The following is an 18,432-nucleotide window of genomic DNA, read 5'->3' on the forward strand; positions in this document are numbered from 1 at the left end:
CAGAGCACCAGCTCCCTGTAGTTTGTAAGCGCACGTCTTGAGAGAGGAGAGTTGTGGCCGTTCAAGTGTGATGCAGCGTTCTCTACTGAAAAAGATCCGTAAGGCCTTGCTTTAGCCTTGGGGTCCTTGATTTGGAAGGATTTGCAGTATTTTCTTCTCTGGGCTCTGCTTGTGTTTAATGCTGATGTGTTACCTGTGCTTTCTGAAGGTGAGGTCTCTTTAGCTCTCCAGTTTGCGGACCTGGAGTTACTTGAGCCGGATGATTTCACTAATTCTTCATCAGGCCCAAAAGTCAGAGCTCACAGCCTCTCTGTGAAATGGATAATAGTTGGGAAAACAATACCTCTGTGCTTTGGTTTCAGCCACCTGCAGAACGTAACAACACAACAGCTGCTGGTTATATAGAACACCACTAGTCTGCATCATGTGGTGCTACAAACACCTGAAGTTGGTAGAGTACTTTTAGATTATCTTTTAGTTATTTTAAATTTAGTATGTCCAAGCTGTGAGATGGCATTACAGAAGCTCTGAGGAGAAATGTGACTTTTAATGACCACTTATGAAGAGTGAAGGCTTCTTTCCTTGGAAGTAGCAGTTCCTCTGTGGTGTTTTTGATTCAGGCGCTGTTAACTCTTTGCTTTCAGACCCAGCAGTTTACATGTGTCGCTCGGTGATTTTTTTTTTTTCTCGAACACATGGATAGCTTGTTTGATGTCTGTCTGGGATGTAGCGTAGAAGGTCTAGCAGAAAATATATTCAGGACTATAAGGGTCTGTGAAATTTTAATATTTCACATTATTTGCAAACTTTGCACTTGTGATATGAGAACACAAATAATAATGATTGTTGGCCTTACTCTCTTGTCTGAAGAGCTCCTGAAATAGGAAGCTGAGTGACATAGGAAGGTGATAGTTGCATTTAGCTTCTTTGTCAAACACATATTGACCACTTTTAAAATGCCATTTGAGTGAGAACACATTTAGCTTGTTTGAGTTTTGAAAAATGGGTGGGAGAATCATGAATGCTAATGTGATTATTCTTGTTCCACAGGGCTTGCTTTTTTTTTTTTTTTTTAATTTTTTTTTATTCAATTTACATGTCTTGGAATACTTCAGCCACAGACAGCCAGGATCTACGCTGGTTAAGTCTATGGTAGATATTAAATGTCATGTGTAATGGTACACTTCCCTTGTTGTATAGAGTGAGGATAACATCAGTAAATTATGGTCCTTGTTCTGGTGTTGGATGTGTAATCTTGGGGCTTAGGAATCAGGTCTTGTCTGTCAGGCCATCTGAATGAGCCAAATACTGTGTTCTATAGTCTCACTTTTAGTACCAACCTTGAACTTTCTTTAAAGTAAATATATACATATGTTGGAATTAATTTTCTACATAGTGTTTGCAGTTACTTTAATGAAGTGACACAGTGATGTAGAAGAGCGTAAGATCTCTTTGACAATGAGACATTATCAACAGTGTGCTACTTCTATTACAATTATTAGTATTTTAAGCAAACTTTGTTAAGTCATTGAGTAAGTGAGCTTTACTTTCACTAAATATGACTTCTTTTTATTAAAGTTGCAGATCTTACTCTTGCCATATGCAGCTAATTTTCCTTTGAGGGGAAAAAAGCTTGTTACTTTTTTAGTGGAGCAATCTGTTACCTTGCCTGTAGTCTGTGAAGTCAGTGCAATTCTAATTTGCATCAGCTAATAAAAAACGTGTGGGTTTTAAAGTGAAAATCAGGCAATTTTTTTTTTTTTTTTTTAGAAAAGGTGAACTAATGACTGATCGTCTATGCAAAGAAAACAAGACTAGAAATGTGATCAAATTAGGTCATGGTAGTGCAATTTTGTGCAGGGCTGTGAGCGTATCTGGCAGACCTTGTATGTTTTATCTTGGGAAGCAAAGCTCTTGGAAAATGTGCATAAGAAGGATGAAGAGGTTTTTTCATCCTCCTCTTCTGAGCTAGCATCAGGAAAGCAAGATTTCATGTTGTGTTAAGTGACAGAAATTTTAACTTAAGCTAAAAGCTGCCCAGTTCATGCATTTGTTCTGGCACAACTCATTTGCAGAAGAAACAAGCCACAGTTGGCTCTGTGTGATCTGCTATACAATGAAGTAATTAATGCCTTTATTATTTATTATATTATTGCGGTGCTCACACATAAGGAGTCCTGTCATGAGAAGCTTGCAACCAAAGTGAACAAAAGGTCAGATAGAAGTTTACAAAGAATTAATGAAATAATGTTGAGTACAGACTCTCAACAGTGCTGTGAAAAATGGTCAGGCCTTGGGACTGATCCTGTTACCTGCAGGTGAGAAGGAGGGAGGACAAGGAGAGCTGATCTGAAGGAGGAAACTGGGCAGGCATTGTAACTGGCGTTCAGTGAACTTTGATGCTAAAATGATAGTTTTGATATATGAAGGAAAGGCTAGAGATTTTTGAGGTGGTGGTATCGCTTTTAGTGTGGAGGTATCTCTACCTGATCATGAAACGCGGTGTGTGTTTGATGCCTCATGTGAGGGGGAGATGACTATCTGGTGGCACTAGAAGTCCAGTTGAGGGACAGAGAAGTGAATGCTCATGTTGTCAGGTTTTATTCTTTAGATAGGGAAGCAGAGATATGATGGAGATTTTAAAAAACAAAACAAACAAGAAGAAAAAAAACCACACGCCCCCCTTCCCCTCCAAAAAAACCAAAACCAACACCCAGTCAAACAAATAAAAAACCCCACAAAAATGTGTTGGGAGACACTAAATGGATCCCAAAGGTTTTTCCTGTCATCTGACTCCCACAGGGAGATGTTGAACAGTCAGCCATAAATATCTACTGTAACCTCTGCATCCATTCTTGTTCCATGGCAGGAGCAGAGATATGTAATCCTTTGAGAAGAATTTAGACTGTTTCTCCTCACCCCAAACTCCGGAGAACTGTTGGATAATGAAAGAAAACACAGTTCAGGGCTTAATGATGTTAAAAAGTAGCATTCTAGCACAGGTGCAAAGTAAAAGTAAGTAGACCTCTCACTTTAACTCTTTGCAACTAATAAGAAATCTCTCTTTTTTCAGGGGACAGCAGTTTTTGACACACATGGGCACACAAGATTATGAATAGTGCGGGCAATGAAGAGTGGGACATCCATCAAAGAGTGACAGCCTCTTACAAGGTAATTCAGGAACACATTGAATTTAACCTGTGGTACTTGCAAAATCAATTAAGTAGTTGTTCTTGTCCTCCATTTTCATAGCACTATACAGGCATTATGACCAAGAATGTATAGGTACATTTTTCCCTCCTCTGCTTCACTTCTGTTTTTTGCTTGCATGAAGAAAGGCAGTATGTAGCAATCCAAATGCATACTGTGTTCTGAATGAGATTGATTACAGTTGCAAAACATTAAATATTAAGTGCTAAATGGCTAATGACTTCTGGTATTCTTCCTTCTTCAAAGATTGATGGTGTAAATGGGGATTTGTAAACAGGAATTTTAACTGATCTATGGAGCAGAAGTAAAAATGTTTGCAAAGCTGATGTGTACCTAGAACTATCCTGAAACCTTTAATGTTGCGGTTAAGTATTCTTGTAATTTGAATTTCATTGCTTGCCATAGGGATGAGATGGAAGAGTAGATATTTACAGAAACTGTGCAAGTGATAAAAGGAGCTGCTTATGCCTGACTTCATCTTCTGCTTTGTGTGTTTTAGTACTTATGTACTTTAGTACCAGCTCATTTGAATAAGCTCTGCTAGTCACATGCAACAAATGGGGCCAGTGCCAACTTTTTATAATGCTATGTTACAAATTTACCCACCAGCTGAGAAGTGTGATATCAAGAGCTTTGCTTTTTCTTAACCAACTCTCTTCATAGGTGTTTGCTGTCCCCTTAAATGAGAAATCCCATTTCTCTTTGGTCTGTTTAGTCACCCTATCTCTTTCTGCAGCATTTTGAGCAACTAGTTTGACTTTAATTTTCAGGATCACGTGAGATCTTACAAGTGTTAGTCCTTTACAAGAAGGTGTTGTAAAACTGGCAATAGAAAGTTTGTTTATATTAACTTTTGATCAGATATTCTCAGTTTGAGATAGGAGTTTTCATATCTTGTTTTTGTACACATTCAGAAAGGAGGGCTAAAGGGACACACTTAGTTTGGGTCTTTTTTAAGAAGCTCTCCCTGACTCATTCTTATTATCAACCACATTATACTATCAGTTTTCACCTGTAAATCCAAAAAAGATCTTTTTCTTGTAGTTGGGATTTCATTATCAGTACTATTAGTGGTGTGATCCAGATTGAAGTCAAGCTTGCTGTCTTACAGGTGAGCATGTTCCGAAGTGCTAATTGAAGTTTAGAAAAGAGCTTAGTGAAAGCTTATTAGAGGCAGTAGAAATACTTCCCTTGTCATCAGATTAACCAAGTTTGATTTTGGAATATGCTGCAAAAGCTGAACTATTGAGTTAGCAGTTGCTACTTTGTAAATCCCCTTTTCTTCTGGTGTCAGTTAATGGAGTTTGTACTATAAAACAAAACGAAGGCAGTAACTAAGCCATGTAGAACCTATTGAGCTAAAAAGTCTTCTTTCATAACCCTATGCTGAAATAGTGATTATTTTTTTTTTTCCATATGTGGTAAGTTGAAGCACTTTTATAAATGTCAAAGACAGGAATTTGCAGAATGTAATTTCCATATTTGCAGTGTAAGTAGGGTCATTGTAGCTGTACCTGTTAGTTATGAGCTTATATCTCTCCAAGAAGCAGATAAATAACTTCTTTGCAATGGGCACAACTCGGTTGTAGAAGAGAGAATAGAGTGATGCCTTTATCTGGAAAGATGGCAGTGATTGATGTTTTCGCTTTTCTCTTGTCTGTGTGTATATGTGGATCACAGGAAAATAAGTGCCCAGTGGGATATAGGGAGCTGATTGCAAAGTCTCTTGAATGACCTATGAATCATGAAGATCTGGAGATGCATATGATATTTACATAAAAGAAGGTTTAGGTGGTGTTGTGGGTTGGCATCCTGATAAAACAAGGTTGCTGTGAATTTTAAGTTTTGCTTAAAATTCATTTTTTTCTTTAGAACTTTCCTTTGTACCCTAATCTTGATTAACTTTACAGGAGCCTAAATAAATTTTTCCTTCTCTTTTTTTATCTTCTAGTTCTGTGTTAATAACCATCGTAACAGCTTCTTAATATTTTCTGAGGCTCCTATTGCTCAGCACTACCTTTCTAATATCCTGCTTTTATTCTCTTCCGATACTCATTTCTATTCTAGGAATACCTGTTAATGGGTTATTTTACCCGATGTATGTGAAAATGTAAACACTTAACAGATTATGGAAGAAATCCTGAAATATCTGTATTTTTTTTTCTCTGCTTGCTGGGTAGTAAGTAGATCTGCAGATAAGTACTTCTCAAACAGGGCATGGAATATAGTCCTTCTTTCTTTCCCGGTGTATGCTTGTGTCTAGGCTCTTTTACAGTGGATATTTTAGATAGCCTTTTGGCCCAGCTCTCTCGTGTGCTGTATCAAAGTAATTATAAACTGTATTATTCTGGTGTTTGACAGGGCTATATTAACTGCACTTACATGTTTTCAGGTCTCGTGTATTATCATCTTTGTGTTTGATCTTAGAAATATTGAGGTTCTTTGCGGTCTTCATGTATTTATAAAGCAGTCTAGAAGCCAAAATACAGACAATATTTTCAGTTTGAACATCAGTGTTACTAAAGTTCACGTGCAGTAGGTCACAGAAAAAGATTGTATTGGCAAGACGAAAATATTTTCACTGAAGCTAAGAGGTGATACTTTTCTAAGAAAAAAAAAGAATATTGCAGCGATGAGGACCAATGCACACCGGGACACAGACAAAGCTGCACACACAGGCAGAGAACTCGTTCAGGAAGAAGCTCAGAGCTGGGCAGAGCAGAGAGCTGAGCTAGGCTGAGCTCACTTTTATTAGCAGTTCTCAATTTATAGGTTTACAGATATAGGCCTGGACATTTTTTCAAAAAAAATGTTATTCCAAACACACCACACTCATGTTGTGACTGTTTTCTGTCACATTCCCATGCATATCTTGTGGGTGGCGTTCTGACCCACTCATTCACGCACCCAGGTCAAACACTCAAACATCATACATAGGGGGGCGGTTTTCTGACCTGAGATATCATTCTCACTGGCCTGGGCTACCGCTTCTTACACTCATAAAAACAAACTTCTGTATAACCTGTCCAAGGCCTTTTAGCTGGAACCGCACATCCTGCCATTCCCACAGAATATCATAGTTCAGTTCCTCTAGCAATGAAGTGCTGGTTCATGCAACAGCTTAGATCATCTGTTTAACCTGTATCTTTGGAGTTAGTGATATTAACCATGCTGTGATTTTTAGATGAATGTTTGGTTCTGGAGATTTCTTTTGGTGTATTGCTTAGATGCTTTAATTGTGGACAGTTTGCTGTCATTTCTCAAGAAAATGTTTACTATTTTTAAAATGTAAGTGTTCTTTTCTCTTGCACTTCAGTGATGTGAACCCTGTAGTATGATTTTGCTGGTAACAGTGGGAGTGTCTGGTTTTTATTCTTTGTATACTATGACTTCTCTGCATATAGAGAGTAAATCTTAGCATTGCTTTTCATTAGTGCTGACTTGTTTTTCTAGATACCTCTTTCTTTTTCCTAGATACCTCGTTCCTGGTCTCAATCCTAATTTCTTCATGCTTTACATTGATTCAAGGTGACTAGTGTGACCTCATGACGCTTCTGTAAACCCAGATTCAGCTAGGATGTTACACCATCACTGTCGGAGAAACCCTGAGCTACAGGAAGAGTTGCAGATTCAGGCTGCAGTGGCTGCTGGCGATGTTCACACTGTGCGCAAGATGCTGGAGCAAGGATATTCTCCAAACGGTCGAGATGCCAATGGCTGGACCTTGCTTCATTTCTCTGCAGCAAGAGGGAAAGAGAGATGCGTCCGTGTTTTTCTTGAACATGGAGGTGAGTTGCCTAGAGAGAAAAATCTTGCTGCCTGTCTCACAATTTTCTATCCCAATTTCCATTACAGGGCTTTCCAGCACTGATTAGGTGTCAGACTGCCTTTTTTTTTTTTCTTTCTCTGGAGTAGTACTGCATCTCTGTTTCCTTTTGTTGCACACTCTGTGAATGAGGTAATAGTTTAACTTTATATCTTAATATCTTACTACTTTTTTTTCAGAACTATCTAGGAATTGTTAAAAGAATGAATAAGCATTATGAAAATAGGGCAGAAAGACTCCTGAAATTGAATATACTCACTATAGGCTTTTTTCCCCTCCGTTCCTGGTATTATTAGAGGAATGCAGGTCCTTGAATTGAAATACTAGGGAAGTTTATTTCATAACTCTCAGGCGAGTTAACAAGTCATCTTGAAGACCAAGTTTCCATGCAGGCTTTAATACAGTCTGCTAAACTTCATTAAAACAGTACTTTTTGTGAAAGGACTTCAGTGTCAGCTGGTTCAGTTGAGTTTGCACCTCTCCTGCATCCATCCACAGTGAAGCTTTATTTCAAGAACCGCTTGAGTTTCGTTGGCTGAAGTGAGGTACTTGCTTGGGTGATGATTATTGCCCCTTAAATGGTACAGTCAGAATTTCTTTTTGCTCTGTCTTCTTTCAAGACCACTTAAAGTTTTAGAAATAGATAGTGTTAATCTTCTAATGTGGTACTGGAGAGGAAAAATAAAAATCAGTAGGTGTTCTCCACACCATTCTAGCGCTATTCTTATCAAATGAAACATGAACTAAGATGTTTTTAGTCCCAAGGAAACAAATTATCTTTTTGATGCTTTACATACGAGACCATATGGGCCCCTTATGAGTATCACAGTATTTGTCACATGTATGGATCACCCTTAAAATTGTACAGCATTAATAGGCTGTGGTATTTGCACAATTAGTGGTACGTTCCTTAAGAGCAGTATTGAAATACAGCCTGAACATCTGGACCCTGTTGATTTACCTACTGCAGGTTCTAACCATATAGTATTCGTGAACCCTCATGTGCTAATTGGAAGGGAGGGCAAAGCTACTAAATTGCACTAATAAATAACTTTAAATTCTACTTTTTAAATGTAGTATAAGTGGATAATATCAAGCCTTCAGTTGGAAAATTCAAATTTTTTAGGCTGCAGCTCTTGAAATATATTGGTTTTAATTCAAACTTGAAGATGATCTGGGGAAAAAAAAACCCTTATGTGTTTCTACGTGCTTTCATTGCATAGGTTTTGATATGAAGTAGCTGCTGATGCAGTGCTTTTTTATTTTTGTTGTTACTCTTTTCTATATGAAGCACCAGCTGAATCCGATGCCTCGTGAAAACCTCCTGTAATGAAACATCCTTGTTCTGGAAGCAGCACAGCGTTTAATCACCAGGACGAGAAAGTTGAGTAACAAATAGTGTGAGGGTTAGTCATCTACGGCAGCTTTCCTGGAGCTGGGTCTCGCTTCAGAAAATTGGCACCGTTTTGTGCCTTGCCCTGTTTTCCTTCAAAACACGGGCATAAAAGATAACAAGTATTTAAAACATAATAATGTCACAAATGAGCTATTAAGCAGCAAATGAGCTGACTCTTAAAAGCAGAGTTAATCATGCCTGCCTCATTAGAGAGGGGCCTGTGTCTACCTTCACACAGTCTCCACCTTCCTCCCTCTCAAGAAGTTTTGGAGCTTAATCCCTGTGGACCAAAATGGTACTGGAGTGAAGTAAAAAAGTCATTTTCTGGTGTGAATCTTATGGTAAACAGAGTATTGAGCTGACTATATATAGCAATAATAAAGAAGATAGTGAGAGGGAACGGATGGAGTTCTGGAGGAAAGAAGGAACTGAGATGTTAGTGGGGAGTAAGGAGCAACTAGTCATAGTTAGGGATGTCTAGAGGGGATGCTGAAGCCTAGGAGAGCTGGAAATATTTTCATAGTACAGGAATGAGAAAACTGAACTGGGTTGTTGCTGAGGATAAAGTGCTGTGACTCAAATCTAAGCTGCTGGAAGGTAACCAATGTAGTCTTGAACGGTAGTGGGATGGAGTTTGGCTGGTAGAGGCTGAGAAGGGATCTGGTCACTGACCTGGAAATCAAAGGTAGGTTCTTATGAGAGTTGTGACCTGGCCGCCTCCTGCTTTTGCTTTTTATCTTCTCTTCCATCATTGCTCACCAGCAAAGAAAAGAGGCGAGGACAGCGTTGTGCCTGCAGGTCGACTGATTTGAATGGAGGTGGTAGAACATGAGGAAGCTTTTTATTATCTGCTGGGCAAGGAGACACAGATAAATGGGAAATGCATTTAAAAACCAGTCCAGACTAAAGAATGAAGGCAGCAGAAATACCAACTAGATACGGAGGTAGTAGGTCAGATAATAAATATTCTTTAGCAAGTAATGAAATGCAGGAAGTTGATCAGAACCATGGAGAAACTCAGTTTTAATGAAAAATAGTGAATTAGACTTTCTTAGTGTATTTTTATATCATTTTAATGAAGTGTAGGTTCTATAAAGTCAGCTCTTTCCATCCATAGAAACAATCTAGAGTCACAAAGCTGAACAGGAAAGCAACACAAAATTAGGGAGTGTGGTTTCCAGTAATCTTGGATTTTTGCCTAACAAGCCTTTTTTTTTTCCCCCCCCTTCAGTGTACTTTTTTCACTTTCAAAATAACATATTGAGACAGACAGTCCCATATAGGACAAGAAATATGTTTTATTAATCCCCAACTACTGTTGTTTAAGTTACAAGTAGCTAAAGTCTTCAAAAGTATGTAGTTGTTAGCTGTACCTTGGCAATATCCTCTCAATACTAGTTGCACAGGACAGCTTCTGGTTACTCATATTAATGATTCACTAAAGCTCCTAGAAATTGAAGAGTAATAACAGGAAGTAGCCAAACAGATTTATTTTTAGTCTTTGCTAGAAAGTATCTAAACTTTAGTAAGGTCACACAGAATCCAGGAGAAACCATATAGAATGCCAAGTGCTCATCCTCCCCTAAACCAGCTCATGAAGCATTTCTGTGTCCGAATGTTGCCCTAGAAAATTCGGAAGAGAACCTCGATGTAGCAATGTTTCTAAACCTTGTGGTGAGAATGAAGCCCAAGTTGGGGGAAGGAAGCTTGAAATAAGAGGTAATTTATGGAACCAGAACCATGTTTTCTTGGCCTCCCAAATTAGGCTGCAACAGAGTGACCTAATGAAGATGTCACTGTGTTGCAGATTTTCAGTCTCAAGTGAACTGGATTGCAGTAATTTGGTACCCTTCATAGGCAGTTAAAGGTTTTTATTGCTGTATAATGCCTTGTATTTAAGAACATTAGAAGTGACCAAGTGCAGCTGTTCTTATTTCTAGGTTACGCTCTCCCCAAATTAATGGGAAGCTTGAAAAAAGAAAAAACCAACTATAATTGTTTGACAGTTAGGATGGAGGCAAGATAAAGAAATGCTGGCAACTGCTGGCTTCACCCCTTCCTAGTTAAATAGGATTGTACCAGGTACTATTTTTTTTTTTTTTACCTCTCTGCAGAATCTGAAAGGTAAGAGAATTCTCTCACTATTCTTTTTGCCTTGCTTGTGTTCCAAGGGAAAAGATGGACTTTACAGCATGATACCAATACTGAAGCTTTTTAAAAAACAAACCAGCCAAAACCCCACAACAGCCTAGATTCTTAAGGCAACATCAGCTATGCAGCATTGCTTCTGCGAACATGGGAACTAAACAGATGGAAATTATATGCGATGTAATGCAGGTCGAACTTCTACTAAAAGTCTTTGTGAAGTTTTCAAGTTTTCCAGAAGATGGCAGCAAAACACCAACTGAATAGTAACAGACAACGTTTTGGTCTTTTGAAAATTGTTTCCTTAATCAAGGGGGAAACTGGTACTATTAGCTCACTAGAAGCCCATAATTTTAATGGGAATTACAATATTTTTATCATGAGGCTTTGCTACTGTGTTTATTTTTGGAAGGTTAGTTGTTTGTGTTGCTTTGTTTCTGGAGTGAATCTTATTTTCCTGTTCTTGTTGAGACACTTCTCTTACATGACTTAGTATTTCTTTTTTTAGTGATCAAAAGCAGTGAATTTTTGGGAGTAAGGAAGGCATGGAAAGGTACTTAAAACTGTAGGTAAAGAGCATCCTTCTTTTGCAAGTAAATTGCTTGGTTTAGATTACAACAACTTGTATAAAAATGCATATATATGCACACAGAAAAGCTGGCACATACCTGATTGAATCTGGAAACAGCACAGACTAAAAGGCTGGCAGCAGTGTCCTGTATCTCAGTTGGGGGCTGGAAATGATGGTCTTATGTGTCCTATGCAGCATGGGAGAGAGAAGGCACAATGTGAAATTATTTCATTTTTTAAAAACTTTTTTTTGTGTGGAAAATGGCCCTGGCTGTTGCTGTTTCCTTTCCATTGAATCCATCTTTCTCCCTCATTCTGCCTCTCGGAACGTATCATCCCTCTGCATCTTAATTCCCATGCTTGTGCTACTCCCTTTGTTTATCGCCAGTCAGGACATGATCTAGAATAGTCTGAGCAGTGCGAAGAAGGAGACCGTGGGGGCAGCAAACATCACTTTGAAATATTATCTTTATCTTTAATGACTTAGTGGATGGTACTGATTCTTTGCTGTATTTTGGACATCCTCACAGTGCAGGTTAGGAACCACCTTTTCAGTCACCGACTTCATTTTCCTGCCAACCTGTGGATACTTTGGCAATTACTTTAACTCAGGTTAGTGTAACTTTACAGAGCGCTGAAACTCCCGCTTTTCACTGACAGCTAGGAAGGCTGTCAGTGCCAAGGGACTGAACTTTCCTTAGTCTTTCCTTGTTATTTCTAGCTTCCTATTCTGTACGCTACGGGCAATTCTCGCATTTTATTTCTCTGTATAGTCAGGCTGCATTAGTTTGTGTGTTGGATGTTTTTGTTTGTTTTCCTCAGTCTTCACTTCAAATTTAAAAAAAATCTGAAGTTGTTGGATCCCCTTTGCAGCTGTATTCTGTACTCTAGTCCACTGCTACTTTCCTTCTAAACACAGTATGTATAGATGTGGTAATTACAAAGAATTCAGCGTGCCAGGATGCAAGCATGGGGCTGTCAAGGTTGTGGAAGGTGGACAGACCCCCTTATGCTTGTGTGCATGTAGAGATGATGTGCTTTGTGCACAAAACTTGTGTGATTACAGAGCAGACAACACAAGCAACTGAAGGATACACCCCAGCAGTTGTTGCAGTAGATACAACTTCTGTGAAAATGTTTTTTTGTACTTTATTTTTTTTAATTGAAAACCTGTCAATGTGAGGTTAGTGTCTTGTCCAGGTAGTACCTCTCTTTACCAGAGAATCAGAAAAGTGCATCAAACTTCCAAACTGTAGTTTGTTCCTTTTAGCATCTGACAGGCAACATCTATGGGTGGTGGAAGGAGAAACCTTGCGGCATGGCTTGTTCTCTAGCTGGGAAACGGTAACGAGGCAGGCGCCTCTCCTTCGGTAATTAATTTGGTACATGGGAATAGTTAGTTGCTTTAGAAGTCTGGGTGTATTGAGGAAATTAAGTAAATTGATTTGTTTATTTTAATTTTTAATTTCATAAGTCTGACTGAGGTTTTTATGCTGTGTTGGGGGGGGGAGTATAACGTGTGTAATCACTTGTACTCTGCACGAACATTTTTCCTGACTCCATAAGTAGATGCTTACATTCTTGTAAAATCTTAAATTTTTGTCAAACTACAAATTCAGAACAGATTCATCATCTATAAAAACAGACTTTATCAAGATAATCTAAAATAACATATATCTTACATGCTTTGGAAATCCTGCAGACCACAGAGAAACATTTTACCTAATACAGTATTACACCCTAAAAACAATACAATGCTGCCAGACCACAAAACATCCGCAATTTGGGACAGCAGATGTTTCTACACATGCTTCTTTTTAAGAACAAGAAACAACACAAGGGAAAATAAAAAAGTTGAATGTTGAGAAAGAAATGTAATGTTGTAGAGCTGGAGGGAAACTGGATGGACAGAGATTTGAGTAATTAGCTTAAGAGAAGATGTAGAGACCTATTTGTCAAATGGATACATATATGAAAGAAAAAGTCTTTTTTTGTTTAACTCTTTCTTAAATATGATTTAACTTTTTCTTAAAAATAGCCTGTTCTTGAAAGCAAGGATTAGTTTGGAGTACAAAAAATCCCGTCATGCGATGCCTGAAAAGACTAACATTCAACTGTGTGATTATATATTTTTTTTTCAGCACTGGATTACTGTAATGCCTTCTAATTGTTTTTTAATTTTATTTTAACTTCAGCTGATCCCACGGTTAAGGACTTAATTGGAGGCTTCACCGCTCTGCATTACGCAGCCATGCATGGCCGAGCGAGGATTGCGCGCTTGATGTTGGAATCTGAATATAGAAGTGACATTATTAACGCGAAAAGCAACGATGGTTGGACTCCCCTCCATGTAGCAGCCCACTATGGCCGAGACTCGTTTGTCAGGCTCCTGTTGGAGTTCAAGGCCGAGGTTGATCCGCTCAGCGATAAAGGTACCACCCCGCTCCAGCTGGCCATTATCCGCGAGAGGTCAAGCTGCGTGAAAATCCTGCTGGATCACAACGCCAACATCGACATTCAAAATGGTTTCCTGTTACGATACGCTGTGATCAAAAGCAATCACTCTTACTGCCGAATGTTCCTTCAGAGAGGGGCGGATACGAACTTGGGTCGCTTGGAAGATGGACAGACGCCCTTACACTTGTCTGCTCTTAGAGATGATGTGCTTTGTGCACAAATGTTGTATAATTACGGAGCAGACACTAACACAAGGAACTATGAAGGACAGACCCCACTGGCTGTTTCAATAAGTATTTCTGGAAGTAGCCGACCCTGTCTGGATTTCTTACAAGAAGTGACAAGTATGTATGTAAGAGAAGTTAATCGTAGGACACAATGTCCTTTAAAAGCCGCCTTTGAATTTAGCCCCAGAAAAAAAATGCTTCCTCTCTGCCCCTTGGTGCTATTTAAATACACTAGAAAGTTTCTGGGAAGGTGAAGGGATTGTGATACTGGGAATCTCTTACTCTACAAAGGTGCTAATGCTAAGTATGTTTTGTTTAAATTAGTTTTGTTTAAATAGCTACAGGAAGCATTGATTTTTTTTTTTTTTTTTTTTTTTTTTTTAAAAAGCAAACTGTAAAAATCTCATTAATGGCCTTAGCACATAAGGTGCTTGGGTTTGGGGGTTTTGTTTTGTTGTTTGTGAGGTTTTCTGTTTTAGTGTCTCTTGCTTTTTTTAATCATCGTGCATATACTCCACAGTTGCTGGCCTTTTCATCTGGCACTATGGCCAGGGCAGAAAAGAGGTTTCGCTGCTGCTTTGTGTTCTCCTACATTCTCTTTCTCTCTCTCCCCTGCACCAGACAACAAAATGCCATAGTTCAGTCATGCAGCTTGAAGGGGTTTCATGTGCTGTGTAGCTTTGATTTGATTTTGTTGATATCTTGGAAATATGAAAGAGATTTTACCTCATCATGATTTCTGATATTTAAAAAGAGTTTTAAGTTCCTAATATTCTGGTCACTTTTGATTATCAGTGTTTGGTGTAGTAGATCTACGGAAAGTTTTCTCTTCCTCTCTCAACACTGAATGCTGTCATAATGTTTCGTAATTACGGTATTGCTCAAAATATTTAGGAGTTGCTGATCAGCAATTAGCAGGAGTTTAATTCAAACATGTTAAGATGGCTTTATAAATTATCATCCGACTGGGATGATTTCTGTGCTGCAGATGATGGGATATTTCATATATCCTGTTTCCTCCTATAGTTCCTTTTTTTTGCATGTGTTAGTTTTTAATGAGGATTAAGCACACTGTGTACTCTGCAAAGAAACTGAAATTTAATGTGGGCTGGGGGTGAATCAGCTGAGACCTGTTGTCAGTAGCTGACAGAAAAAAGCATTTGGAATTTTGGTTTTGTCTTCATGATTTGCAGTGGTATTTTTGCTTTTATTTGAAATCTAAAGAGAATTTTTGGAAAGGCAGAAGTCGATAATAAGAAATACAAGCAACTAACAGATTTTGGGTTGATTTGTCTGCCGCTTTTCATTCAAATGCATCTCTTACTGGTTTCCTTTTTGGGAGCCTCTCACTATATAGTAGCACCTTCAGGGTTATTAACAGATTATGTAATATCCAAACTTGCAGTTTTTTGCAGTCTCGGGATGTCCCGATAAGCACAAAGGCTTAAACTGCTAAAAGTGTTTCCTCAATTTCTAAAGACTAATTTAGAAATTTGGAAACTGGGACTGTACCTTACTTTCAGGTTGCACATTCCATACCTTAAGGATTTAACACTGAGAAGTAAATTCTGCTAGAAATAAAGTAGCTTCAATTCGTGGCTAATGTAACAGTGTGGGAAATATTCCAGTTTTGTGCTGATGGAGAGCTGGGAAAGCAGGGTGGGCTAGTGCTGACAAAAACATTTCAGCTTTGTGCCTCTGGGCAAAATTGTTATGAATATATGTTTATAAACAGCTATAAACAGACTCTGCTGCCCTTATTATAAATGGCCAAACACTGTCATCCATGGGTTTTGTGAATAATCAGTTTAATAAGATGGTGTAGAGAGCAAGCTGGAATTCTGGTAGTGGAGTTCCCTGTACGCAGCCTGATCTCACTGGGAATTGCTGAGATCTCACGCTGTAGCACTTCAGGGAAGAATCTTGTTTCTGAGTATATTGCAAGATTTATTACTAGAAAAAAAAAACCAACAGAGTTTTTGGAGAATTCTTCTAGCAGAAGTCTTCCTGAAATTCTCTCTTGCTGTTGGTAACAGTCATAGAGTTTAACGGGAATTTCTAGTTTGTTTATTTGAACATTATACTAAGTGCTTTTAGAAATCCATAGCTGTAAGTTTTATATATGCATCTGAAGTTTTGAAGAGTATATTTTATAGTAAAACAGGAATGTTGCAATAGATTAAAATTTTAGAGCTTAAAGATTAATATAGGTGAATTATGAAAGTTATCAAACTGATCTGTCTTCAAGTGAAAGCAGTTGTGTGCTTCACATAAACAGGATACTGTTTAGCAGTCTATAAGATTTAAGTAGTTTTTTGTTGTGGGGGTTTTTTTGTTTGTTTGGTTTTTTTTTTTTAATACTTGGAAAATATATTCACATAGTGTCAGTTCCTCAGAAAACATGGTATGTGAATTTATTTTGGTAGGTATTGTAATTGGTAATAATCACAGCCTTTAGCCCAGGTCTTTGGTTGTAAATAATGGGCGAGAAACCAAAGCTGCTCAGTGTTGGCCCTGAGAGTCTGTGAGGAGATATTGGATTTTGGGGGTTGACCCCCCAAGGTCTGATATTCTTCCTGTCACAGGTAGACATTCCTTTGCTCCTAGAATAATTCCAAGAGGAACGAAGGTATTCTGTAGGTGTGTCTCAGTAATTAAGCTCAAAGCTGGAAGTAGGAATGACAAAGTTTCTCATCACAAGTCTGATGTTTTGACTTAGTGTTTAGACAGTTATTCACATATATATTATTTCCCCCCATCTCCTTTTTACAAGACAAAGATGAATAGTCTCCTTGTGGGGGGGAAAAAACCGAACCAAACAATATTGAAGATGAAAATTGCTCGGTGATTTTATTAATGTCTTTCCTTTTCCGTATCCGTATTACAATTTCTGACTCCAAATGACATTCATCATCACAGTACAGTACCTTGGATCATCTGAGGAGTTGTTTTAGAGCACTTGTTTGTAATGTTTCAGTTTTATGAGCTCTGAACTCTTCAGGAGTGTCAATGGATTAAGCTCGGAGTACACTAATGCAGAGTTAAAATAGAGATGCATGTGTGTAGTGTATATGAAGACAGATATTCTTAAATTTTTTGGTAGTGTATATGCCTACAGAATTAACATGTGCAATTACAGCCCTGGATGGAATGATTTATGTTGAAGCTGAAGTTGAATGGGTTTTGAGAATATTAAAGCTTATAAGGAGAGTGCTGGAGGTAGGAAATAATGAGAATATTAGAAAAATACTTAAAGGTTTAATTGAATTTCTAGTATCTTTAAACTTTATAAATAATCTCAAAAAGAGGAAGATAAAAAGCCTGAACCCTTCCCCCTCCCCACAGCTCCCATTTAATTTAATCACTGTTCAGATAATGTAGGAGACAAGAGAGTCTATGACAATTTGTGGAGGCAAATAACCGAGCAAATGCCTACGGCCGAGGTAGCATCATGTGGTGTGTATGTTAACAGGTACTGAAGAACTAATTCCAGGTCTGGAACAAGATCTAAAGGTCACCAGATGAGTTAAACTACAAATATTTCATCTGTATGCCTCTTTAAAATTTTTCAAGGGGCAAATCTTTGGCTTTGACTAGAGTGTGATTTTGTAAATTTACACAGTAAACATGCAGAAAGACAAAAGTCCTGTTAAGGAAATCCTTACACAATCTTTTTCTCTATCCCTTTGCTAAATATATAAAACTTTTGGCTAGATTTTTTTTTTAACTGGAAGAACATTTTAAAAAGGGTCTCTGCATAGTTAAAACTTTGAATACGGAAGTGTCATAGTGAATAAAGTAGATTTTTACATATTTTATTATGTGGATAGTTTCAGAGTAAAAGTTATCTTAGTGTTTATTATAACATAGAAGAACTTTACTGGAAATCTTGCCCTAATGACCATGGGCTGTTTTGCCATCCAGAGTGATGCAGGGAACTGGGGTAAGAGGGTATTTCATTGTTTTCCCTTTAGCTGTATAAGTAATAAACAAATACCATCTGAATCATCTTTCTGCAGATTGCAGGTACCTGTTTTTTAAAGACCAATATGGTTTTTGATACCTTTATAAAAGACATAGCCCCATTTTTTTTCTTCTTTCTAGGAAGAGGGAAGGTACCTTTCAAATACCTCAACTTGGAATTGCCTGGTATGATACTGAAAAATGTAGCTACCAGCTCAGAGCACAGCTGACTCTATATATTAAGCAGTTCAACCATTTTTGTATAGCTATGTACACATGTGTACTTTGGAAGAGATTTTTGAAGATACCTATGTAAAAATGGGAAAAAAAAAGTGTTTTTACATGTGGCTTGTAAGGTACAGCCACCCCCCCTCCCATTTGCAGACCTATGCTGTACGCTGTTATAATGTAAAAATAGTGTAACTCTGAGCACTTTACTTACTGTCTCCTAAATGCAGATAAATGTGGTCTTGAAATTCTTAGCTGAATTTCCACAGCAATTTCAGCAAGACAGAATTTCTAGAAATGTTAAATATATATCTATAAAAAGATCTTATACAAGCATATTCAAATCTCAGTTTCATTACTTCATTGCTAAATACACCTGTTATACTTAACATTGAACTTTACTGACATTC

At 38.0% G+C, this 18,432-nt stretch overlaps 1 protein-coding gene across 2 annotated transcripts in view; it reads left to right on the forward strand.

The window, feature by feature from the left end:
- The window catches only part of ASB7 (ankyrin repeat and SOCS box containing 7), a 32,306-nt gene that overhangs the window by 3,315 nt on the left and 10,559 nt on the right, over window positions 1-18,432 (forward strand). Inside the window, exons 3-5 of one of the 2 annotated variants that reach the window (XM_082060857.1) lie at window positions 3,074-3,171; window positions 6,685-6,998; window positions 13,343-13,948. In XM_082060857.1, the coding sequence (XP_081916983.1) occupies window positions 6,788-6,998; window positions 13,343-13,948 (817 nt within the window). In that variant the 5' untranslated portion in view covers window positions 3,074-3,171; window positions 6,685-6,787. The remainder of the gene's footprint in view (window positions 1-3,073; window positions 3,172-6,684; window positions 6,999-13,342; window positions 13,949-18,432) is intronic. The other variant, XM_082060858.1, reaches the window with a different exon arrangement.

Source organism: Streptopelia decaocto (assembly GCF_964273445.1).
Source record: "Streptopelia decaocto genome assembly, chromosome: 9".
Taxonomy (NCBI): Eukaryota; Metazoa; Chordata; class Aves; order Columbiformes; family Columbidae; genus Streptopelia; species Streptopelia decaocto.